At 42.8% G+C, this 17,854-nt stretch overlaps 1 protein-coding gene across 15 annotated transcripts in view; it reads right to left on the bottom strand.

Annotated features, from left to right (window-relative positions):
- NRXN1 (neurexin 1) overlaps positions 1-17,854 on the bottom strand; it is a 1,267,446-nt gene that overhangs the window by 774,406 nt on the left and 475,186 nt on the right. For all 15 annotated transcript variants that reach the window (XM_050951741.1, XM_050951740.1, XM_050951749.1 and 12 more), the window contains one exon: positions 17,812-17,854. This exon is cut by the window's right edge and continues 119 nt beyond it. In XM_050951741.1, coding sequence (XP_050807698.1) covers positions 17,812-17,854 — 43 coding nt within the window. The remainder of the gene's footprint in view (positions 1-17,811) is intronic.

The raw sequence follows: 17,854 nt of genomic DNA on the forward strand, positions 1-17,854 counted from the left end.
ATCTCCTCTGGAACAAAAGAATTGCAATTTTTTGTTGAGACAAGTAGCAAGTCTATACGAGGGCCCCATTTTTGAAAAATGAATCTCATATCTGGCCTAAGAGACCACTCGTGACCTCTGCAGAACAATCTGCTCAGGCAATCCACCAAGCTATTCTGCACACAAGAGAAGCTGGAGGCTTTGAAATGCATTGCAAGATGAAACTCCCAAAAGTGTATAAAGATGATCTGATCTGACCCTTCCCTGCCTATTCACATAGAACAGCACCATAGTGTTGTCTGTGAGGACCTGTAGAGACACTTGCTTGATGTGAGGGAGAAAGGCCTATCAAGCCAGAATGTTTAACATTATCTGGAATCCGGCTTGAGGTAGGAACACCGGGCCACTGTATAATCCAAAATCACCCGAACAAATGTGATTTTCTGAACTGGGGAGAATATTGATTTGTCTTCGATGATCAACAGACTGGAGAGGGATGGGATCCTGGATAAATAAGACTTCCAATTGGAGCTTGGATCAATCTTATACCACCCAGATACAGAAATGCTTGCACCACTACTTTCCTTAGGAATGCAGCTACCACCGCCATGCATTTTGTGAATACTCTTGAGGAATCAAATCTCAGAACTATAGGACTGTAAACTGATAATAATTGTTGTTACCCAGAAATCTTGGAAATCTGTTGTGACTTTGATGGATAGCCACATGGAAATCTGCTTCCTTCAAGTGCAGGGCAGTGTACCTGTTGCCAGGATCCAGGCAAGGGATGATGGAGGCCTGGGTGGCCACGTGAAACCTTATTTATTAGCACTGTCAAGCAATTAAAAAAATTAATCACAATTAATTGTATGATTAAAAAAATAATCAGCATTAATTGCACAGTTAAACAATAATAGAATATCATTTAAATATTTTGAATGTTTTCTACATTTTCAAATATTGATTTCAATTATAACACAGAATACAAAGTGTACAGTGCTCACTTTAAATTTATTTTTGATCACAAGTATTTGCACTGTAAAAAAATAAAAGAAACGTTATTTTTCAGTTCCCCTAACGTAATTACTGTAGTGCAATCTCTTTATCATGAAAGTTGAACTTCGAAGTGTAGAATTATGTAAAAAAAAGCCTGCATTCAAAAATAAAACAATGTAACATTTTATAGCTTGCAAGTCCACTCAGTCCCAATTCTTGTTCAGCCAATTGCACAGACAAACAGGTTTGTTTACATTTGCAGGAGATAATGCTGCCCGCTGCTTGTTTATAATGTCATCTAAAAGTGAGAATAGGCATTCTCATGGCACTGTTGTAGCCGGTGTTGCAAGATATTTATGTGCCAGATGCGCTAGCTATGTCCCTTCCTGCTTCAATCACCATTCCAGGGGAGGAGCATCCATGCTGATGATGGGTTCTGCTTGATAAAAATCCAAAGCAGTGTGGATCAAGGCATGTTCATGTTCATTATATGAGTCAGATGCCACAAGCAGAAGGTTGAATTTGTTTTTTGGTGGTTCAGGTTCTGTAGTGTTGCTCTTTCAAGACTTCTGAAAGCATGCTCCACACTTTGTCCCTCTCAGATTTTGGAAGGCACTTCAGATTCTTAAACCTTGGGTTGAGTACTGTAGCTATCTTTAGAAATCTCACATTGGTACCTTCTTTGCATTTTGTCAAATCTGCAGTGAAAGTGTTCTTAAAATGAATATGTGCTGGGTCATCATCTGAGACTGCTATAACTTGAACTATATGGTAGAATGGAGGTAAAACAGAGCAGGAGACATACAATTCTCCGCCAAAGAGTTCAGTCAAAAATTTAATTAACACATTTTTTTAAAGAGCGTCATCAGCATGGAAGCATGCCCTCTCAAATGGTGGCCAAAGCATGAAGGAGCATACAAATGTTTAGCACATCTAGCATGTAAATATCCTGCAATATGAGCCACAAAAGTGTCATGCAAACACCTGTTCTCACTTTCTGGTGACATTGTAAATAAGAAGAGGGCAGCATTATCTCCTGTAAATGTAAACAAACTTGTTTGTCTTATGATTAGCTGAACAAGAAGTAGGACTGAGTAGACTTGTAGGCTCTGAAGTTTTACATTGTTTTGTTTTGCATTTATGTAACAAAAAAAATCTATATTTGTAAGTTGCACTTTCATGACAAAGAGATTGCACTATAGTATTCATATGAGGTGCTTTGAAAAATACGATTTCTTTTTATCATTTTTACAGTGCAAATATTTGTAATAAAAATAATATATATTTTGATTTCAGTTACAACACAGAATACAATATATATGAAAATATAGAAAAACATCCAAAATATTTAATAAATTTCAATTGGTATTCTATTGTTTAACAGTGCAATTAAAACTGTGATTAATCGTGGCTAATTTTTTTAATTGTAATTAATTTTTTTGAGTTAATAATGTGAGTTAACTGCGACTAATCAACAGCCCTATTATTTATATATTTGTTCAAATTTTCCAAGTCCCAGATGGGTTTGAGACCTCCTGTTGCCTTTCCTTGGTGGAGGGGTAACTGATTCTATAGCTTCCAAACAGAGGAGGACATCCTAATGAGAGTGATCCCTGAAGACTGATAGGGAGGGAGGTTGGGATGAGGAATGGAAATAAACTGTAGGGTATAATCTTGGTCCACAGTACATAGGACAGTAGTAATATGGGACTAAGCACAAATGGTGAGGGAGAAAATTGTATGTCATGATCTGATTGTGACATGCACGACATATGTTTATGGAAATATGCTTATGTGTGTAAATATAATGTAACTGGAATATGCTTTATGCAAAAGGTCTATTGTAAGGCATCATTAAAAAGCTCATAATCTACTGAGCATGTTCATCCTATTTGTATGAATGTATCATTCTTGTATCTGAAGCTAGAAATATGAAGTATTACTCTGATGTCCTATTGTAACTATGCAAAGTGTGGGCCATTAATGGTGGTTTGGAATCTTGATGGCTCCCATTAACTAGGATAACTGGTGGCAAATGGCTCTGTTTACTAGTAAGCCTTTCTGTGTAGTGGGTGCCAGCCAGTGGGTAATGAAGTCTCACAAGGCATGTGAACATGTCACATGATACTGGAATCCATCTTAAACCTGGTGCTTTTCCATTTAGAAGGAAGGGTGGAAACCCAGAGAGAGACAAAGGATTCCTTCCGCCTTGTGCCAAAGCTATAATAGGGGGTGGAACAGAACAAATGTGGCTGTAGTCATGGGAAAACCCCTAGTTACCATCTGAGCTGGAACTAACAAGAACTGTACCAGGGGAAAGGATTGGGCCCAGACTAAGAAGGCATCTAGTTTGTGAAAGAAGCTTATTGGAACATCTCTGAAGGTAAGAGTTACCTGTATTCGGTTTCTTAAACGTATTAGGCTTAGACTTGTGTGTTTTGTTTTATTTTGCTTGATAACTTACTTTGTTCTGGCTGTTATTCCTTGAAACTACTTAAATCCTACCTTTTATACTTAATAAAATCACTTTTGTTTATTAATTAACTCAGAGTAAGTGATTAATATCTGGGGAAGCAAACAGCTGTGCATATTTCTCTATCAGTGTTATAGAGGGTGGACAATTTACGACTTTACCCTCTATAAGCTTTATACAGAGTAAAACAATTTATTTGGGGTTTGGATCTCATTGGGAGCTGGGTATCTGGGTGCTGGAGATAGGTGATCTGCTAAGCAGTTTTTGGTTAAATTCTGCAGCTTTGGGGACATGAACCAGACCTGGGTCTGTGTTGCAGCAGACTAGCATGTCTGACTCAACAAGGCAGGGTTCTGGAGTCCCAAGCCATCAGAGAAAATGGGCTCAGAAGTAATTTCAGCACATCAGGTGATAGTCCCAAGGGTGTCTCTGTGACCAAATCTGTCACATTGATATTCTATCCTCCACAAGGCAGTCAAAGTGTTTGGGATTTCCCATCTGGAAGAACTCATCGAAGAAGAAAACTGGCCAATGTACTGCATATGACCTATATTGGTCAGGCTGTCTCAGTGGGAAAGGCAGGTATCTCTGTAAAGTCTGAGTGTGGAATGGCTTTCTTTTAGGGAAAAGTGTATAAATTCCCAACAACTGCAACAGTCTCAAAGGTTCATCTTCTGTGAGAAGAGCATAAGACCTTTGCAGGGGACATCCTGGATCGTTTGCTCAAGCTCCTGAAGGAGACCTGGGATTGAAGCCACGAATATCAGCACGTAGATACTGCAGATGCCATCCTTCTGTTTGCTGAATTAATGCCACCCAAACATGCTTGCAGAGAGGTGCAAGCCACCAACTTGCCCTTGTTTTGGAAATCCTGCCTTGCATCCTCTGGCAACTTGTCTGAAAATTTCAGCATATTTTCCATAGGGAGAAGTTGTATCTGGCCAATAAGGCTTATTAGTTAGGGATACAAAATTGTAGACCAAATGTGGAATAAATTTTCCTACCAAAAATGCCTAACTTCTTTGTGTCTATGTCCTTTTGGGTATAATCAGGTAGAGTTTGAAGCACTTTGATTCACTGCTGAGACTATTAAGGAGCCTGGCAAAGGACTGGTATAAAAATGTCCTTGGGAACGGACACAGAACCTGATCTTATTTCTCTTAGCTGCAGGAGGCAGAGCGGAGGGCATCCGATGCAAGGATTTTGCCGGTTCTACTATTGCATCATTGATAGTAGAGCCACTCCACAAGGCCCTGCCAAACCCATAATGTCTACCAGTCTGTAAGAACTCTCCTGGACCACCTCAACAGGAATATCAAGAGAGGTGGCAACTCTCTTTAGAAGGTCTTGATAACTCCTGAAGTCATCTTTGACAGGTGAGGAATACTCTGGAACTTACAATCTCATCAGGCAATGAACAGAAAGAATGCAAAGGAGGCTGAGGCTGGTCCTCCTGCAGCATAATGGTTGGAGATTCTAAAGCCTACAGGACTACAGGGTCTTGCTCAGAATTACGATAACCTCCTGGACCTCCTCCCATGTGCTAGAATGTTGTCTGCTAGGAAGTCTGAAAGTTTGAGGAACTTGGGAGGACCTGGAAGTGGGAGGCAGGGCCCCCAGGGGTACCAGTAGGGTCATGGGTACAGCATAGGACCCCAGCGATGACTGCTCCACGGGTCCCTGTCTCTAGGTTGTTTCTGGATATCAGGTGGATACCAATTCTGGAACTCACTTGATGAAGGAAAAGAGGAGTGCTGCCTTCCATTCCGAGAGCAAGGGGCACAAGAGTCTACCTCACACTCTGGGGAGGACCCTCCGTCACCTGTCCATGGTAGTGCTGTGAATGGCACCCCCAAAGTCCTAGGCCATTGCTCCAGAGAGATTACTACCAAGGATATCATGCTGGGTTTACCCCTGGACTGCACAGGTTGTGAAAGTACCAAAAGTTACAAAGATCTAGCCCTCCACAGTACTGAGGGCTAATTCTTGCTGCGAGGTAAGCGCACAGCTGGGGCCTGAGGATCCATTGGTACTGGCCTGCTTAACTCCTGTACCATCAGGGAGTACAGCGCAGAGAGGTAGAGTAAATCTTGTGTGCTGCATAGGCCTCAAGAATTGTCCATACCATGAGATTTTCCTGGTGCTGTTGTTACATGGAAGTAGTTTGTACTGTAGTAGGGATCAGTTTCAATGACCCAGGCACCAGTGCCAGAACTGATGACCCTGATGAGATTTGGCTGGCACGGTCTCATCTCTCTGTCCCTTTTTCTCTGGGGCTTGAAGTCCCTTCAAATCTGGTAGCCATCTGTAATGTGACCCTTGCTGAGGCACTTAAAGCAGGTGAGAGTCGCTGAGTGGTATGGGTTTCTTGTGGCCAGCACAAGGCTTAATCCCAAAGACCAAAGCATATCCCAGTACTGGGTCTCAGCATCCTGTGAGTAAAAGGTGACCAATGCTTCAAAACAAACAAGAAAAATAAAGAAACCAATATTAATCAATCTAATGAATGTCACTAACTACCTACAATAAACAAAACGAATTTCTCTGTAAAGAGAAAAAGAACACGCAGTAGCAAGTTGATACATGCCAACTACCAATCTCAGGTGGTAAGGAGGAAGTGAGGGGGTTTGGTCAGCTCAGCCCTTTATATAATCATGCTGCAGCATGAAGTAGCAGAGGGCACTTCCACTTCCCTGAAGGGTAAAGATAAGAGAAAAATCTCTGACCCTGGAGCACTGGGTGTGCACACACCTGAAGCGGCATGGACATGTGCAGTCATGCTAAGAACTTGTGCATTTCAAAAGAAAGGTGAAATGAGGTCATTGCACAGGTGTAAACCTCATGCAATTCTACTGAGTACAGCTGAGAATGCAGCTACACAAAGAGCATTTAGCACAAATAAGTCCCCTTTTTAAGAAAAAAAAAATTAGAGACACCCTTCTCCTAGCCACATTTGTTGGATATCATTGCCAATTGCTATCATTCAGTAGGCATCTCTGAATTAAGGTAGCTGAACTGAAAATCCTTACCACTTTGTTATTGTTAAGGTTTGAAAGCTGAGGGCAATTGTATAGATATTGAAAATCACACACAAACAGCTTTCAAAAGAGAAATGAAATAGTTTTATTGTTTGATTTCTTAGGAGACTGAGAGTAAAATTTTCCAAAGCGCCAAAGTTACTTAGAAGCCTGAGTCAGATTTTCAAAAGTGACTAAAAGCCAAAGTGTCTTAGGCCCGCCTTCATTGGGACTTAGCATCCTAACGGTCAGATTTTCAAAGATATTTAGGCACCTAATAGGATTTTCAAAGGCACCTAGGCAGGTTAGGCTAAACTGTGTTGGCACTTTTGAAAATCATACTAGGCTCCTATCTCCACTGAAAAGAGCCTCAGACACATTGACTTTCAGTCACTTTTGAAAATGTGACCTAATTAACTTTGGAAATTTGAAACCTGAGTCTAAATCTCTTCCTTTGCCAATGTAGCAGGAAAGAAGAAAGCCAGATGCCTAATATATCAGCATTATGAAAGTATTTGGTCTATGCCACTAGCTTATAGCATTAAGCAGCAGTAGTGAAAGAGGTGGTTTACACAGGCAGAAACAAGTTCTTTTTCACCCTCTGTATGCATGTCTGTATTTTGGCTGTGCATGTACTATATATGTATCTCTATATATGCATATGTATATCTAAGTAGAGACAAGAAGGAGAAAACTAGTAAAATAAGCAGACCATATTCTACCCTCAAATATTTATGGCCCAAGCCTGGCCTCCATTAATCTACTTTTTCTGATCTGGAAGCACAAAGCTAACTTGTTCCCAAAGTATAAGAGGAATCCTTAAGTTATTGAGCTGATGTAGACTGCTGATCCTATCTCATCCCTTGCCGCACAGAAGAGCTATAATAATTGGGCCTATAAATTTACCCTAAGCTCAATGCTAAAAAGTGAGTGAAGGTTCATAAAGTGTGATCACATTAACCTATAATAATAAATGTTGACGGGAAAAGTTGCAAAGGAAAACAAAGACTGCATTAGTACAAACAAAAAGGCCTACAAGATAATTCAAGGACTATGTTAAGATTATGTCTTGTAAACAAGAGAAGTGTTGAACCAGAAATCAGTGAACCAAAACTGGTGTCAGATATTAGGCCTAACTATTCTGTTCATTGCTTCCTTTTGGGATCCTTAAAGAAAGATTTGGGGAGAAAAACTGGCTACTGGAGCAAGCTTCACTGTCATGGCTGCCCCCCTACCCTTCTGGGACCCTGGACCTTCTTCATCCTAAACCTAAGAGATGTTCTGACCAGAGCAGGCCAAAGAGAGATGATATTACTGTCTCTGCTTGCTGAGCCCCAAACATCACCTGGGTTGTGACACTTTTGTCGCTCTTCCCCCACCATGTCTTTTTCCTTCCCCACCTCATTCCTTCTCTTTCCTGTCCCTGTCCTTTTTCCTTTTCTCTAATAAAAATCTGGCTTAAACAGCCAAGCCTGTATATTTTACAATACTTCCGAAAGCCTATAACCAGAAAGAGGCAACTAAAAGCAATGCCCTGAACAGCCCAATGCTGGTATAAGTTTGCCAGTTCTCAGAGTGACTGATAAGACTGTGTTATGCCTGTGTTTCTCCAGCAGTGAAGTTGAAACAAAAGTCAATGCCAGAGAGAGATTTCTGTTTTTGCTGTTCTTTTCCCCTTTCTTTGTGTGTGTGTTGGTCTTATCTTGTCTTCTAGGAAATGGGATCAAACTGTAATAGCAGCAGTAACAGCAGCTCCTGCCTATCTCAACTAACTTCTTCTCTTTTCCCAAAAAGGACAGTTATTAGCATCTTTAATACTATCTGAGAGACTGTTAAATGGGGTGGGGTTCCTTCTAAAAACTCTCCACCTGAAGGGAAAGGGAAGAAGGGATGTTGTTAAAATGAAAGCCTTTTAAAATAGCTTACAGTTCAAATGTTTGAACTGTTTTCCCTTTTCAGTATCTTGAATACAATGTGGAAAAAAGTTTTAATGATATGTTTGTCATGGTACTAAGCAGGCTAAGGTCTCTATTCAAAGTTGTACAGTGACAGGGTCTTGTTAACGCCTTTGACTCTTTGGGCCTGTAACAGGGTGGGACACACCACCGCAGCACCTCCTACTGGCTGTCTTGGGACTTATCTCTGTGCCTCTCCTGGTGGTGTCTCACCTGCCATCACCTCTGTTCCTGGATCCATGTCATCCCAAGGACCGCGGCATGCTCATCAGGACACAGCCCTCCAGCTGTCTCAGTTCTTCCCCCTTCCAGAGGAACTGCACTTCACTGTGCAGCCACTTCCTTCAGTGGCAATCACAGCCAGTTGTGTGGCTACTTCCTCAGTGATGAGGAAAGGGTGTGTGGGGAGAACCCAGTCACTACTCTGGGTCCTGTCCCAGGGACCCTGTAAATGGCCGCTGCTTGCAGCTCCCCCTCCACTCTTTAGTAGGTTTTTCTGGGCCACTTCCCTGTCATCCCAGCACCCTCTTTGCTCTTGACTCAGGGCCTCAGCCTGCAGATCCTTGCAGCCCACCAGGAGTTGCCTTTAGCTCCCCAGGTGTCTGCCTGAAGTACTGTTCTGTCCAGGGTGCTTGCTACCCTCACCTGGCAAAGAATAACTGAACCCGCTGTGCTCTGCAGCTCTTCTTATATAGGCCAGCCCAGCCCTGACTGGCTGCAGCTCGCAGCCCCTCTCTAATTGGCTGCCTTCTGTGCAGCTTCCTTAGGGATCTATTAACCCCTTATGGGCCAGAGTGCGGCACACACCTCATCACACACCTCCCCCTTAAGACTGACTACCCCAGGGGGTGTTTAATCATCCCTGCTTCCCAAGCAGCTGTGCCATTAGGATGTCCCTCTCCTGCCTCAGTCTTCTGCCAGGAGGCGCAATCTGCCTCCCTTCTCCAGGGCCATGGTCTCTACTGCAGCCTGTCCTGCTCCATTGTGGGTTCCCTTATCTGTCTGGGTCCTCTCCATCTCAGTCATCTTATCATAGAATCATAGAATATTAGGGTGGGAAGAGACCTCAGATCATCATCTAGTCCAATCCTCTGTTTAAAACATCTCTGTCTGACTCACTTTTGCTTTCCATTTATAATTATATTTTGATATAGGTGCATGCAAGATCTTGGAAATATCCTTTCTAAATGACATCCTGGGGAAATGCTCCATAGTCATGAATTCTCAATAATAATCCTTGAGGTTTTCTGGATTCTGTGCTGCATAGTGATAATAGGAACGATGTTTCACACATATCTGTATGTAAAGAGGAATGTGATCCTGGGCTCTCCTGCTTTCCATAGTACCCTTTCAAACACATTGCTGAGGGTAAAACATAAAACATACACTGCTGTAACTTATATAGTATAATGTGGCTGGTAGAATCATAGAATATTAGGGTTGGAAGAGACCTCAGGAGGTCATCTAGTCCAGTTCTCTGCTCAAAGCAGGACCATCACCAACTAAATCATCCCAGACAGGGCTTTGTCAAGCCAGGCCTTAAAATCCTCTAAGGATGGAGATTCCACCACATTCCTAGGTAACCCATTCCAGTGCTTCACCATCCTCCTAGTGAAATAGCGTTTCCTAATATCCAGCCTAGACCTCCCCCACTGCAACTTGAGACCATTGCTCCTTGTTCTGTCATCTGTCACCACTGAGAATACCTGAGCTCCATCCTCTTTGGAACCCCACATTCAGGTAGTTGAAGGCTGCTATCAAATCCCCGCTCACTCTTCTCTTCTGCAGCCTAAATAAGCCCAGTTCGTTCAATCTATGCTCGTAAATCATGTGCCCCAGACCCTGATCATTTTCGTTGCCCTCCGCTGGACTCTCTCCAATTTGTCCACATCCTTTCTTTAGTGGGGGGCCCAAAACTGGATGCAATACTCCAGATGTGGCTTCACTAGTGCCGAATAGATGGGAATAATCACTTCCCTCGATCTGCTGGCAATGCTCCTACTAATGCAGCCCAATATGCCATTTGTCTTCTTGGTAACAAGGGCACACTGTTGACTCATATCCAGATTCTCGTCCACTGTAATCCCCTTTCTGCACAACTGCCACTTAGCCAGTCGGTACCCAGCCTCTAGTGGTGCATGGGATTCTTCCACCCTAAGTGCAAGACTCTGCACTTGTCCTTGTTGAACCTCATCAGATTTCTTTTGGCCCAATCCTCCAATTTGTCTAGGTCACTTTGGACCCTATCCCTTTTCTCCAGTATATCAACCTGTCTGTCGCCTCTCTCCGAACTTGCTCAGGGTGCAATCCATCCCATCATTTTGATCATTAATAAAGATTGAACAAAACTGGCCCTAGGACCGACCCCTGGTGTACTCCACTTGATACCGGCTGCCAACTAGACATCGAGCTGTTGATCAGTACCTGTTGAGCTTTCTGTCCACCTTATAGTCCATTCATCCAATCTATACTTTTTAAACTTGCTAGCAAGAATACTGTGGGAGAAGTATTTTCCTATATCCACAGAGCTAGTTATCTCATCATAGAAGGCAATCAGGTTGGTCAGGCATGACTTGCCCTTGGTGAATCCATGTTGACTGTTCCTGATCAGCTTCTTCTCCTCCAAGTGCTTCAAAATGGTTTCCTTGAGGACCTGCTCTATGATTTTTCCAGTGACTGAGGTGAGGCTGAACAGTCTGTGGTTCCCCGAGTTCTCCTTCTTCCTTTTTTTTAAAGATGGGCACTGTATTTGCCTTTTTTCCAATTGTTCTGGACCTCCCCTGATCACCATGAGTTTTCAGAGATAATGTTCTGCAATCACATCAGCCAATTCCCTCAACACCTCGGATGCATTAGATCTGGACCCATGGACTTGTGTATGTCCAGCTTTTTTAAATAGTCCTTAACCTGTTCTTTCACTACTAAGGGATGCTCACCTCCATACTGTGTTGTCCAGGACATCAGTGTTGGAGCTCTCCTTGTCTGTGAAGACTGAGGCAAAAAGAGCCACCTCCCTACTTTCCCCTGCTGGATGTGGGAAATAGCTCTCTGCAAGGTCCACAGTCATCACTTCCACATCCCTCTTGACAGTCTCTGACCTCGCCTTCTCCTAGGGGCATAGTACCTGCTTATATGGCCCTCCTCATGGCACCAACAGCCAACTCTTTGCCTCCTTTTTGTCTAAGGGTCTCATATGGTGTTGCCCCAAGGACCGCGGCGTCCTCTTCAGGAAATAGACCTCTGGCTGTGTTACACTTGGTTCTCCCGCCCTTCCAGGGGAACTGCAGTCCACTGTCCAGTCACTTCCTTCAGTGGCAATCACAGCCACTGTGGTTGTCTGGCTGCTTCCTCAGTGCCAAGGAAGGAGATGGGGGCACCTGGTCTGCCCACTATATTGTGTCCTGGCCCAGGGACCCTGTAGAAGGTTGCTGCTTGCGGTGCTCCCTCCAGCCCTTCAGTAGGTTTCCCTGGGCCACTTCCCCATAGTCCCAGCACCCTCTTTGCCCTTGCCACAGGGCCTCAGCCTGCAGATCCTTGCAGCCCACGAGGAGCTGCCTTTAGCTCCCCAGATCTCTTCCTGCAGTACTGCTCTGTCCAGGGTCCTTGCTACCATCAGCCTGCAAGGCAGCCAGTCCTTCTCCCTCCTCCCACTCCAGGAAGTGACTGAAGCTGCTCTGCTCTGCAGCTTTTATATGGGCCAGCCCAGCCCTGATTGCCTGCTCCTCACAGCCCCTCTCTAATTGACTGCCTCCTGCGTAGCTTTCTTAGGGCTCTATTAACCCATTATGGGCCAGTTTGGGGCACATGCCCCATCACAAGGTCCCTATATCCCACATAAATTAATACAACAGAGGCATGTTGAGAACACTGAGACACTTCAGCTAATCCCTAGTTCCTGCAATTGTCCCTTGTGGGCCATTGCAGCTCAAGATAAATTAGAGCTAGTCTGAGGCTGCTCTGATTTACAGCAGGGCCCAGATAGACACAGAAAAGGGAGTGGGATGGGTAAATGAGGCTTTTTGCTACCTTTTTCTCCCTCCCTCAAGTCCTGCACAAAGTGAATCTTGGCCAAACTCAAAGGACTTGGTTTTTAAATGTTAACATATAGGGTCACATTTTGAAACCTCATTAACCTCCACTTTTATGCATACAATTGGCAGGTGCAAATAAATACAGCAACAATTAAAATTATTTACATAGCCAATTATCTGACTGTGCTTCAAAATTAGGTGCTTAGGTGCCTAAACTGCATGTACAAAACCATATAGTTATTAATACTAACAAAATTGTCTGCCAAAAATGGAACTCCGATTAAGGTTAGGCTGAAAAATAGGCTTTTAGGATATGCCTTTTGAAACCAATTTTGCCATGCACAATTACAGAGACCTAGCCACAAAGAGGCTTAGGGCTTATCTAAATGGAGAGGTACTGCATGCAAAGCTGGTGTATGCTGCTGAACACTAAAAGTTCCCTAGCACACTTGAGATTTTATCTAGACTCTTTGTCTAGATAAACCCTTAGGCTTACAGGCCTCAGAGTTCTGTCCTTAGACCCCTCCTTTTCTCCCTCTAGACCCCTTCTCTGGCTGATCTCATCTGAAGAGATGGTTTTGACAACTATCTTTATAGTAATGACTCTCAAATCCAAACCTCTACTCTGGAGCTCTCTTCCTTCATCCATACTAGAATCTCAAAGCCTACCTTTCTACTGTCTCCTCATGGACATCTCGTTATCAACTGAAACATAACATGGCCAAAATCAAGTTCCTGATCTTTCCCCTGAAGCCCTGCAAACCCCCTACCCCTTTTGTTTCAAACCCATACTTTATGCATAACTTGGCGTTTTCTTTTGACCAGCACATCTAAGTTATGTCTAAATCTTCCTGCTTCTTCATGTGTAACATCTGCAAGCTCTGATCTTTCCTTTCTGTCCACACTGCCAAAACTACTGTCCAGTGCTCGACTATCTCATGCCTTGACTATTGTCATAATTTCCTTTTCTTTGTCTCTGATACCTTAGCTTCCCCCATCTCAATCCATCCAAATTGCTGCTGCTAAAATTATCTTCTTGCCTCATCAGTATATGGCATTTTTCTCTAAGTCCCTCAACTGGCTCCCAATAATAGCATATGCACATTTCTTAGCCAGTAATTGCATTTTACTACCCGGAATCTGCAATCACAAACTTGTTGTATTTACTTCCAAAGACATTCACAACCTTCACTGCACCAGCCTTGATTGCCTGCTATGCTGACAAGGACTCTCATGCTTTCTCCCATGACTCTTACAAATTTGAAGAGCTTCCAGTCAAAATCTGTCAAGCCGTCATCTTATCTTGAGTTTCTGGACTCAATACAGGGTTAAAAGGAACTGCTATGGCCTGTAATACAGGAGGTCAGATTACATGATGTAATAATCCCTTCTGGCCTAAAATTTACGAATCCTCCTTCAAGACCCTCCTCCATAATGCATAGTATAAACTGCAACATACTAATAGGTAGGCAGGTAGTAAAATGCAATTACTGGCTAAGAAATGTGCATATGCTATTATTTTTGTTAGTCTGTCTCTTCACCCCATCCTATGTCATGTATTGACTATTATATCCTATGTTTTTAGGTTGTGGGACATGTAGCCTGTCAGGATGAGGGACCTGTTTTGATGGTTCATCTTGTAGGCTAATGGATCCAGAGCATTTCCAGGAGACCTGGAAGGACATGACTGATCCTCCAACAGGCCACTCTGTTGATGATTTGGTAGGATTTTATAATAATATTTTTTCTTCTACCCTTGACGGGTAGCTCCTAGCTGACCTTTTAGTTGTCTTCATCATCACAGTTCACCTTGGTATACAGATGATTTGCAACAGATGAAATGTGAGGGAAGATGCTTACAGGGGCAGGTGCAGAACTCTGGTGCTGAATATGATTAGCTGCGTCAAATAATTTTTAATCCCACATGCTTGAGCTGTACAGCAGGCAAACATGATATTCTTTGCCTCATCATGGCATCTGCAAAAGCTCAGTAAGAGCATTTGTTCTGAGTGCTTGATCAACCCAATCTGACTCCACTCAGTGTCTTATCTGTGTCCCACTCAGTGAGAAAAACATTGATTATTTTATAGTAAAATTATATATATTTAGACTGAGGTGTTTGCTTTCATGGTTACAGAATGTTGTCTGGAGTAGACAAAGGCTAGGTCTTTTCTGGCTGAGTTTAAGCCACTAATGCTCATTGAAGTACTGGAAGTATTGGGAAGACCTTGTCCTATTATGTGAACCTGTGTCCCTCCTGGCAGGTGAAAGCCTGTGGGAAAGTACTGAGTCCATTATAGGGTGAGATTGTCAGTACCTCCCTTCAGGAAAGCAAGTTATTGGTTCTCCTAAGGATGCTGTCTTTGTAGCCTTTGACTAAAAAAAACGAAACCAACCCTCCCCCCACACACAGCCCAATGCTGGCAATGACTAATTACTGGCCAGTATTTAATCTTCCATTTTGATAGAGAAAGTTGTGATGAGACAATTGTCTGATAGTCTGGCTACAGATTTGGGGGTGGCCCAGAAACAGCGCTGGTATCATGATAACCCAGCAATGAAAACCAAGTTCCATGTTGAAATTGTCTATTCTTTCAGCAGTATTTGATACTACTGACAATTAGGTTTTGCTGACTATCTTACAGTGGATGCTGCAGCTCTTAGATGGCTTTGATCTTTCCGTGTTGACCCTTTCCACAGGGCAAGGTGTGGCAATTACTCCTTCTTTCTAAGGGCCCTTAGTCTTTGTGTTGTCTTTAATTCCGCAAGATTCTATCTTGTTTTCCCTCCAGTTGACATATATAGAGGGCATCTGGAAAGCTTGGTGAGAAGGCATGGGCTTCTGGAGCTTGCCACTTTTGGATAACGTCCAGCTTTATGTCTCCATTTCACTCTATCTAGACAGTCCTCTTGAATATCTGGAGGTCATGTTGATCCTTTTCTGCTATGACTTGATTATATAACAGCAATTACAAATATAGCTTTTTTACCATCTGTAAGGGGATTGTGACAGTTATCCATACTTTCATCACCTCAAGAATGGTATATCTCAGTGTGCTCTACACGGGGCCAAACCTACACCAGGCGCTTAAGTAGGAGGAATATGTTGTAGCCCACTCGCCAACTGGTATCTATGGGTGGGCAGCATACATTACCAGTGCTCTATGATATCCACAGGCTGCAGGCTGGTTTTCTCCTATAAACGTCCAAAAGGGCTTGAGATCTTCTGACCTGAAGGATGGAGTCTCTCCTTGTGCCAAGCTACCACAACTGTGATCAGCAGACTTCTCTGAACTTGACACCCCTTGTTATAAAAGGGGACTACAGGCAGAGCATTCTCCATAAGGATCACTTTCCTTTGTAATGTTCTGCCCTCACAGATCTGATATAGCCCAGAGCTGTTGACCTTCATTCAGAGAACATTAAAGTTGCAAAGTCAAGCACTCACAAATTAGGAAATGCCACATTTAAGGTTACCAGTGCAACCTTAATTTCATGCCGTTGTATGTACACATTATGATATACAATTACACTGTCACATACTATTGTTTTGAGAGGATCCCTGTCTCTTCCAATGGAAGAATAGAGCTTTCAGGATGGAGAAAAGCTAAACCTCAAGGCACACTGTAAATCCTAACAAATTTGAGCTCTTATGACCAAGGGATGAAGTGAGTTTCAAAGGTGTGGGGCCCCAATGGAGAATGCCTTGAGAGCTGTCCCCTCTTGCTTACACCAGCAATGGGGCTCAAACTCAGCTGCCTCCACTGACCACAACTCTGGCAGCATGTTATGAGGAGAGAGGTAGAGTAGGCTTCTGGCCTGTCTCACAGCCAGGAAGGACTAACACTATGCTCAAAGTCTATTCAGGCTCTTCCTTCAGGGCACAGTTTTATTCTTCCAACACAAAACAACACATCAAAGCTATTCCCCTGACCCACGCAAGCTGCAGGGACCTAGAGGTGTTCCCCATTTCTTCTCTCTCACCTCCTGCATGGTCTGCCACAGGTATCCAGCTGTTTCCCATAGCGCCTTCCTTCAATCAAACTCAGGACATATATAAGTAAAAAGCTTAAGGTCTTAAAATCAACTTGTTATTGAATCTTCAATGTAGGTTTTGTGGAGCTATTGAGATTTTACTATGGGATAAAGTAAGAGGAAGTGGTTGGGAGCAAAGCTCTGTCACTACACTGCTCACAGCAGAAGGGAGCTCTCCCTCCTCTCCATGGCTTGGGTAAGTATATCTCCTCCAGAGCTCCTCCTCCTCCTAAGCTGGTTCAGAGAGTGCTCTCCCTTTTTTTCTTTTTAACCACTGAGTTCTACAAAGCTGTCATTGTGGTCCCCTTTCCTACCAAAACCCAAGAGGTAGTTTGATTCCCAAGCTGCTGTTGATGTTACAATACAGTTTGTTGCCATAGCCAAGAGGAGACACAGTGTCCAAATGAAGTCAAGTAGAGAAAATAGTGGATTTTACCTGGTTTTTTACGTGCAATATTTAATACTTTTGTTTGACACACACTTGAAGGTCACATAACTTGTGACTGCCAGTCCTAGACACACTTTGACAGACCATTACAATTATATCAGGAACAGTGAACTTTACCAAGCATGATTCTGAACCAGTGTTTCTAAGCTCTACAAAGAGTGGATATGGAACACCACAAACAACATGTAGATACCACAGTCTGAGCACTTCATTGTGTCACATTCTCACTCCCCTTATGTCCTTTCCAAAATGTAACCTTGGAATACAATTGCACCATCTCATAGCAGCCTCCAGTATTGCACTAAAATTTATCAATGCAATAAATCATCTCACTTCACACAACAAGCTTCCTTTAAACCAGGATCAATACTAACTAGCTGCAGTTCACCATAAAAAGCTTGTATTTATGACCCCTTCTCACTCCCTTTCACAATATTGAAGGACGTCAGAGAATCACAGATTGTGAGATTAGGTTAGGAAATATCTTTACAATTGTGTTTATTGTTAAAGAAAACTAATGAAAAGATATGTTCAAAACACAAGTCTTTAAATAATACAGTAGGTAGATCATAAAATTTTTAGAGACAGACAGAGAAAGTATTGTTTGGATTCAAATTAGGCTGAGGTGAGGGTTTGGAACCAGATACGATGTAATGAATTGAACTGTTCAGAAGGTCAGCTGTATTCACAAGGTTTTAGATACACTCAAGAAATGAAAATAGGTCACTTTTGTCTTTGATTCTGACTGAAGGGACAGGTTCAAATATTGGAATCCCAGCCAAAATACAAAGGAATTGGATCAGAGGTTCTCGTATTTGCCTATCTCTAGAAATCATGATGTGACATTTGTGATGGATTTATGGCTGATGATATTTACCTCTTTGAGACAACCCATAAAGTTGTTACTGACTGGTGACCCT

This window comes from Gopherus flavomarginatus, chromosome 4 (genome assembly GCF_025201925.1).
Source record: "Gopherus flavomarginatus isolate rGopFla2 chromosome 4, rGopFla2.mat.asm, whole genome shotgun sequence".
Classification (NCBI taxonomy): domain Eukaryota; kingdom Metazoa; phylum Chordata; order Testudines; family Testudinidae; genus Gopherus; species Gopherus flavomarginatus.